Here is an 8,464-nt window from a genome sequence, read left to right as displayed (position 1 = left end):
CCAGGCACCCTCATCCAGAGCCGGGAAGTGCCAGCCAGTGGGAGAAGGAAGCACTGCTGAGGGATCTGCTCAACCCTTGGAGGCTCAGCTTGTGCTCGGAGGCCATCGCTGCATCGCACAGGTCAGTGCTGTGGAGGGATGCTGGCACCCTCGCTCCAGCAGCCGAGAGGAACAACTCAGCCCGGGCCTGCATTCATTAAATTCTCTAAAAAATGCTTTCCCTGGGGGTTGTCTGTGGGTTGGAGAGGCTGGTGGCATGAATCGTGGGCCTTGCACTCAATAAATAGACTCCTCACCCTATCTGTACTGCATAGAGACACTGAGAGCATTTATGTGGACCCTCCTGGGTGCAGCTTGTCTAGCACAGTGGGGATTTTCTGGGCATTATCCAGCACTGGCTGCACTGTGCTCTGTGTGTGTCCAGGGACTGGCAGCCACAGCTGAACCTGCTGTGGTCTTCACCCTTCCAGTCTGGGCTTGTGCCTCCTGGTCAGTGCAAGGCTTCTTGCAGCCACCTGCAGCAAGTTCTGCTCTGGCCCACCTTCCTGTGATGCACAGGGAAGGGCAGGTGCCCACGCTGATGAGCTTTTAGGTGCATGTGAACTCACAAACTGGGTTTTTACCCATGGATAAAGCTCCTTAACTGGGGACAGAATGCTAGTGAGCTGTAGAGTGTGCAAAGGCAGGAGCAGGATAAGGGGTGTGACTGCTGTGAGCAGACAAGCATGTGTGTCATGGTGTTAGGAACGAGGCAGCTCTGAGCTGCCTGGCTCACAGCTGGGATAAACCAGCTGAGGTGTTACAAGGTGTGCCATGGCATATTGGCCTTGGAGGCATCTCCACAGGAGGGCTCCTTTGGTGCACCCTGTCATTTTCAGCCACACCTAGCTGCAGGCAGGTAAAAGAGCTTCCATGCTTTGCTGTACAGCTCTGTAGCACAGGGCAAGTGGCTCCTGCAGAGGTGCCCTCCAGCTCCAAACTCAAACCAGTACTCACAGATATTTGTCTAATGGGCTCCTCAAAATCAGATACCATGGGCTCATCATTGACAGGCAGCGCTACAAAATCTCTGAAGAGCAGGTCACAAATATTTTCTCGCTAGGATGCTGGCAGGGAGCAGCAGGGTTGAGGGAAAGATGGATTGCAATGGTTTGATTGATTCATTTAATTTGCAGTGCTGGATGAGCTCAAGAAAAGCAAGGCTGGAGAGGGGCTTGGATAAAAAGCCTCAGGCTACGCTTGGTGGCAGCTCTTACTTGAAGCAGCTGCGTGCAGCAGATAGTGCAGTGGTGGAGCACCAGCTCTGATTGAGAAATCAGTGTGCTTTGGCACATCTTTTGTACAGCTGGATCCAGCTAGTCAGTCAGCTGGAGCTGGGACAGGAGCAGTGGGCAAAATGGCAGAAACGGAGTGAGGCTATTCAGTCCGGCTGTCAGGGTGCCAGTGATCCAGAAAACACCAGTGAGGACGAGATGGGGGAGGTATGGGTAGCGGGAGATAGTTATGGGTAGCTGGTATCATTATTCTTCTCTTCCTTGTAGGGATTCCTTGCCTTAAAAATATCTTTATAGGCCCCTGTTTTCAGTTCATTGCCTCTCTGTCCCTTGCCACAGTCCCTGAGACGTGGGCTGGGAGGGAGAGATTAGAGCAGCCTGTGCTGGCCCCAGTGGTTCAACCCAAGAGCTGCTAGGAAACAGCCATCCAGAAGAGTTGCCCCAGTCCATGCTCAGAGCCAGATTCAGCTCCCTTTTTTGTGGTTTACAGCATCCTGAAAGTTTGGGGAACTCTGCTGCAGGGGCCCATGGTGGTGGCAGGCACCTGCGTGCTGCACTCTGTTTTTCCCCTGGAGAGGGGAAGGAGAGCTACAGCTGGGGGTGGCTGTGGAGCAAGACCACCCTTGCCAAGTAAGGACCCTCTGCCTGGGGTCTGCCCCAGCTTGTGCCATCCACACTTTTGCCAAAAGGATTTGCACTTCTCTGACATTCAGAGCAACAGCAACTATGGGAATCAGCTCAACTCACCCCCTTTGCATGGAGGACACCAAGAACAGGGCCTTCCTTGAGAAATGCACCCAGACCCAGAGATCCTGGGTTGTAGCTATGTGTGTCACATCCATAGGACAGTCCCTGTCCCCTCAGCACTCTCTAGTCATTTGTGACTCCTGGCATTTCCCACAACTGCTGGTGCCAAGGGATGAGGACGCTGCTGCCATCTTGCAGCCCTTCAGCCAGGAGAGCTGGGCAGCAGAGAGGACCCTTGCCAGGAGTGTGCTGCCACCAGACAGTGATAGGAGACAAACCAGACCAAAAAAGCCCAGCTCAGGCGTTCAGAATGCCTGTCTAATCTACTTGGGAGCATCTGTAGTGTAAGTCCAGCGATGCCTTTGCATGCAGGTGTGGAAATAATCCTGGTTGAGAAAGAAACCGTGGCCAATGATGGAAATAATCCTGGTTGAGAAAGAAACTGTGGCCAATGGTGCTGGAAGGGGCAGAAACCTGGTACCTAAGGGAGAAATGAAAAACATACCCATAGCAGTCAGCTGGAGCAAAATTCCTGGGCAGCTTAAGAGCCCTGAGAGCAACTCACAAGACATCTCCTTTAATTCCCTCCTTCTCCCCACTTAGGCTTTGTTCCGGCCCCTCCGTGTATGTACAGAGCCCTAATCTCTCTGGCATGCAAATAACCACCGGGTTTTTGTGCTCTCCCCCTTCACCTGTTTCGGAAATCTGGCCCCTGAGGGCAGGGAGGGGAGGGAGAAGGAGAGTGCCATGCACTGGGGCCTCCCAGAGGGAAGAACAGAAGGCTTAATGGATCTCCTTGCCTCACTGCTGGAGGTTTCTGTGGCAGGGCAGGTCCTGGAGGACTCCCCACTAGCAGACCAGCATGGGAGAGGCACAAAGGCAGATTTTAGGAAGCAAAAAGGGTTCACATTGCTGGTCTTTACCTCGCCCCATCTGTAGGCAAGGGGGGTGCTGCAGATCCTGATGCTGCACCAGATGCAGCATTCCAGGCTCAGGTGGGAGCTGTGACAATGCTTGGCTGTGTTTGGCCAGGGGTTATGGAGCTCTGGGCTGCCCCTGTCTCAGGGGGAGCTTCCCACCTCTGCCCAGCTGAGGCATGACCTCACACCCCAAAGCAATCTCACCTCACCTGGCAGGATCAGGGTGCAAAGAGCAGATGTGGCCCCTGATGAGCCTCTCAGAGCCTGGAGACCGTGGGCATGGAGAGAAACCTTGCAGTAAATGTTTGCTCCTCTGCTCTGCTCTACTCTGCTCTTCTTGCAGCACCAGTGGACTTTCTCTGTTTCCCTACTTCCTCCCGGCCTGCCTTTCCATTCCCAGGTTAGAAGATGGGGAGACCTGACCCAGAAGAAGGGCAGCTCCCGGCTCCTGTGAAGCCCCCGGATGGTGGCTGGGGCTGGATTGTGCTCCTTGGCTGCTTTGTGATCACCGGCTTCTCCTATGCCTTCCCCAAAGCCGTCAGTGTCTACTTCAAGGAGCTCATGAAAGATTTCCATGTGGGCTACAGTGACACAGCCTGGATCTCTTCCATCATGCTGGCCATGCTCTATGGGACAGGTGATGCTTGGACACACTTCCCCCGCCTCAACTCACACCTCTCCCACTCTGCCATGGGCCCAGACCGTGTCCCCATGGACTCTCCTCATGCTCACTGGCCTGGTCACGAACCACGATGCAGAATACAATTGTCCTCCCACTTCTTTTCTGGAAGTGTTCTGCATCTCATATCCCTGTTTCTTCTGCCCCAGGAGACCTCAGGGGTCACCCCACCTACATCCCAGACAACTGATACAGGGTTTGCTCCCACTGCTGCAGTTCCTATCACACCAAGCGCCAGGGAATAGGGGTCCAAAGGCAGGGTGGAACAGAAGCCTGCACACCACCAGCTCCTCTCCCTTGGCCAGGCCCAACAGATGTGTACCCAAGCAGCCAAGTAGTGAGCTCCATCACTACACTTTCATCTTCCCTGAGAGCCCTGCTTGGGCTGCCTGCCCCTTCCCAGCTGTCCTGTCTCCTCCTGGTCACCTTCTCTGTCTCCTCTGCTTCCTCCTAGGACCAGTATGCAGCATCATGGTGAACCAGTTTGGCTGCCGGCCCGTGATGCTCATTGGCGGGCTGCTAGCTTCTGCTGGGATGATCCTGGCATCTTTTACCACCAACATCATTGAGCTTTATTTGACAGCTGGTGTGCTGACAGGTGAGAGCCCCGGGATCTGGGGGGCAACACAGACTTACCTGTGGAGAGCCAAAACCATGTCGTATTTCCCTTTAGCACTGCCATGTCTAGTACCAGGTCTCCCCAGCCTATTTGCACATGCTGTGGGAAGCACCTAGTCCTGAATGTTGCATCTGTGAGGGATGCATCTGCTGGATCTACACAGCCAGGGCCTGTGGTTGAGAGACAGAAGAAAGCTGTGGTGGTGTTCAGCGATCATGGCGACTGTGGTAGAAAGCATCAGTACACAGTGGCAGGGGAAAGAGGCAGAATTCCTGTGTAAGGCTCAGGTCCTGCCTAAATGTGAGCACAATTACCTGATTCAAACCCACATCAGGTGGACAGGCTGGTTTAGCCCATCCTCTGCAGGGGCAATCCACCAATATGAAGGCACAGAGGCTTGTGAGGAATACATTGATCCCATCATGGGACTTCAGTACTAGGATAGTCTGAGGGGAGTTTTCAGCTTGTTGCAAAGCACATCTCATGTTCTTGCACTCCTGGCTCTCACTTCCATGTAGGTCTGGGTATGGCATTGAACTTCCAGCCCTCACTGATCATGCTGGGCACCTACTTTGACAAGCGCCGGCCTCTGGCCAATGGACTGGCTGCTGCTGGGAGCCCTGTCTTCCTCTCCTCCCTCTCTCCTCTGGGGCAAGTGCTGCTGGAGAAGTTTGGCTGGCGAGGAGGGTTCCTTATCATGGGGGGCCTTCTGCTTAACTGCTGCACTTGTGGGGCAGTCATGAGACCCCTGGATATGGGCATGAAGAGGAAGATGGGGAAAGCTCAGGACAAATATGAAGCCAAGGAGATGCTGCCCATAGGAGGGAAGTCAGAGGAGGGGATCAGCACCACTGATGGAACCAAGAAAGGCAAGAAAGCCAAGAAGAAGCCCAAGAAAGGAAAGAAGCTTCTGGATTTTAGTATCTTCTCCAACCGAGGGTTTATAATTTACACAATTTCAAAGTTCATCCTGGTCCTGGGTCTCTTCGTGCCCCCCATACTGCTGGTCAACTATGCCAAGGACACAGGCGTCCCGGACACCGAGGCCGCGTTCTTGCTCTCCATCATCGGCTTCATAGACATCTTTGCCCGCCCAGCCTGTGGCATGGTGGCAGGGCTGAAGTGGGTCCGCCCTCACGTGGCATATCTGTTCAGCTTCTCCATGCTCTTCAACGGCTTGACAGACATCTGCAGTGCCAGGGCCAGCAACTACACGGGGCTGGTCATCTTCTGCGTCTTCTTTGGCATCTCCTACGGCATGGTGGGGGCTCTGCAGTTTGAGGTGCTGATGGCCATCGTCGGCTCCCAGAAGTTCTCCAGCGCCATCGGGCTGGTCCTGCTCATCGAGGCTTTCGCCGTGCTCATCGGCCCACCCTCTGCAGGTACGTGTCTTGCTGCAGGTGGCTCTTTTGGCTGCCACTGCTCCACTGAATTGCAGGTACCGGGCATGGACACTGCACTTAAAGAAAGACCCTATTTCTCAAGTTCAAATTTGCTCTAGAAGCTGAGAGCTGATCTCTGCCTTCACTGCAAATGTTGCATAGAATCATGTTAAGGATAGGGTCAGGCACATGCTGCAGACAAACCTTTGAGAGTCTTCATTAAGACAAAGCAAATGTCTCTCAAATTCTCCTTGGTGTCCATGGCCTTTTGATTGGCACTGAATAATGATCTCAATTTGTTCTGATCCCAATTCCAAGGCACAGGTGTTTTGCTGTCAGTCAAGTCAAAACAGTTAGCACAGTCCCCTGAGGCATTTGCTGGTAATTTTTCTAAGAGGATTAAGACACTCACAGCTTTTCAGCCAGTCTAGTCTAGGTTACAGCCCCTGGTAAGGTCCCATAAAACAGCCCATAAAAACAGGCTGTTGTATGGAGGTTGGTGTAGATTAATGTTAAGTGTCTGACCACATGTGAGAAAGCCAAATCATGCCCAAGGCTCATTTCCAAACAAAGTGCAGTTTCCTGATTCGCAAGGAAGAGTCAGGGACAAGACTATGGAAAATCCCCAGGCAGGAACCACTCTGTTGTTTCTTGCACTCCCTTCCTTCAGCTGTACCACACAGGCTAAAGCCCATCATTGAAGCCCTTTGTGTGAATGGTCTTTTCCTCAGCACAAACCACCAGTTATGAGTAAAACCCGCCCTCAGCAATTCCAATCAGTTCTCAAGTAAAATTTGGCAGCCAAGAGAGGACCCTCTTAAATGCTAACAATAATTCATGTCTCACTTTATAAGTGTGGGGCAGTCGGCAGTCCCAGCCAAGGCAGGGTCAAGAAATATGTGTCTTGGAGGCAGCTGCAGAGAGATCACTGGGGAAGAGGGGGATTTACCAGCACCTTGCCCCAAGCAGCAAGGCCCACCAGTGGGGTGCTAACAAGGGAATCTCTCAGCCCTCCTGCCTCAGCTCAGCTGTGCCTTGGTGCTGTGTGCATGTACAGTGGCACACAGACAGCGCGGGGTCACCGAAGAACCGCGCTGGGGGCAGCCAGGTTGTGTTGGGGGCTGTAGGACCCCCTGGCACAGGAAGCTCAAGTGCTCTGACAGCTTGGACTTGGGGAGAACAGTGCTCAGCTGGGAGAAGGGGGGTGAACAAAGTGGCTTTGTTTGGTGTAATCCTCTTGAGCTGCTTCCCACTCCGTGGGGCCGAGGGGGTTTGGCACAGGATAAGCTGCACACACACACACGCACACGCACGCGCGCTGGGGCTCCTTGCTCGCCATCCGGCTTGGCTGAACAGGGCCGCATTCACCTGCCCAGGAATGCACCACGTGCCTCCCATGACTGCTCCAGGAGGCACCTCGGCGTGTCCTGGGGCTGGCTGCTGTAGCACAGCAGGGACTGGGGTCACACGTGCATTCGGGAGAAGAGCGCGGTTCCACGGCTGCATCCTGACCGCAGCAAGGCAGCTGGTCGTGCTCCCCAGCACCAAGGACTGGGAACTCTTCCTCCATTGCCAGCCTCAGTGGATTCAGAAAATATATTGAGAATATCTCTGGCACAGAAATCATCAGGTGTGGGCCAACCAGAGGGATTTCTCTGCCAAAGAGAAATTTGTTGTTCTCTTCAGAATGTTTTCCTGACATAATAGCTTAAGAAACAGCAATGCCTCTCAAACTTGCTTTTCTGAGACTGGCCAATCCAAATCATGAGAGGCTTTTCCCACCTTGGCAAGTAGAAGATGGCCCACCATGAAGGTGTTACAATTATTTAAGCTTGTCCAAACAAGGGAAAACACCAACCATGCAATGCTACCATACTTTCCCTGGAAGTACAGTGTGGCTCTTACCCAGGGTGATTTTAGGTATTCAGGCTTCTTTCTGCTCCCTTGAGGAACGAGTCCTCAGCCAAATGCAGGTGTTGCCCCCCTGCACTGGGCTGTCCATGCAGGAGGGCGTGGGCTGAATTTAACCATCTCATGTCTTCTCTAACCATCTCATGTCTTCTCCAACCACCAGGCCGCCTGGTCGATGCTCTCAAGAACTATGAGGTGATCTTCTACCTGGCGGGCTCAGAGGTCGTGCTCTCCGCCCTCTTCCTGGGTGTGGCCAGCTACTGCTGCCTGAACCGAGGGAAGAAGGAGCCTCCCCCCGAGAACAACCCCACTGCGGGAGCGGGGAGCGACACCGAGGAAGCGGAGTCCGACGTGCAGGAAGCCGAGGAGCACAGCAGCGACAACCACCAGCCGGCCCACAGCACCGACAACGCCGTGGTGATGGCCAGCGAGGAGGCGAACCATGTGGCAGAGGAGCAGCGAGGGGAGGGAGGCGGCTGTCCCGCAGGGGATGGGGAGGTGCTGGCACGGGACGGCTGCAACGCTGACCAGATGGTGGAGAGGGACAGTTTCTAGCCAGGGCAGAGAACAGGGATGTATAAAACTGGCCTTGTGTGCAAGCACCTCAGCATGGCAGGGTAGGTGGGATGCGGGGAGCAGAAAGCTGGGACAAAGGCAGATGTAAGAAAGAAGAGGGAGAGGTATAAGAATAGCTGGTCCCGATGTACATATGTCCACAACCTACCCAGTGATACGTCTGCTTGCATCCTGCACCCATGCTGGTACAACACAGGCTCAGAACAGCCCAAACACCAAAAAGAAAAAAAAAATAATCTTCTTTCCTCACTTTCAAACCAGCCCTGGAGAAAGTCTTCTGAAGAGGCTGCCAAGGACTCTCCTTTTCCTTCTGCATTGTCACAATACAGAACACAAACAATTAGAGACTCTTTGTA

General features: G+C 53.7%; 1 protein-coding gene across 1 annotated transcript; it reads left to right on the top strand.

Annotated features, from left to right (window-relative positions):
- SLC16A8 (solute carrier family 16 member 8) lies at positions 1 to 8,464 on the top strand. The gene is made up of 5 exons (XM_005421840.3): positions 1 to 121; positions 3,342 to 3,578; positions 4,075 to 4,218; positions 4,758 to 5,621; positions 7,696 to 8,464. The coding sequence occupies exons 2-5, from the start codon at positions 3,350 to 3,352 to the stop codon at positions 8,085 to 8,087; spliced, it is 1,629 nt and encodes a 542-aa protein (XP_005421897.1). The 5' UTR covers positions 1 to 121; positions 3,342 to 3,349; the 3' UTR covers positions 8,088 to 8,464.

Source organism: Geospiza fortis, unplaced genomic scaffold (assembly GCF_000277835.1).
Source record: "Geospiza fortis unplaced genomic scaffold, GeoFor_1.0 scaffold173, whole genome shotgun sequence".
Lineage (NCBI taxonomy): Eukaryota > Metazoa > Chordata > Aves > Passeriformes > Thraupidae > Geospiza > Geospiza fortis.
This window is presented reverse-complemented; position numbering and strand designations above follow the sequence as displayed.

Bases quoted from the DNA above. Each gene is read 5' to 3' on its own strand.
- SLC16A8 (XM_005421840.3), top strand. From the start codon at position 3,350: ATGGGGAGACCTGACCCAGAAGAAGGGCAGCTCCCGGCTCCTGTGAAG. The intron at 3,579-4,074 runs GTGATGCTTGGA...GCTTCCTCCTAG, and splicing joins GGCCATGCTCTATGGGACAG to GACCAGTATGCAGCATCATG. The intron at 5,622-7,695 runs GTACGTGTCTTG...TCCAACCACCAG, and splicing joins CATCGGCCCACCCTCTGCAG to GCCGCCTGGTCGATGCTCTC.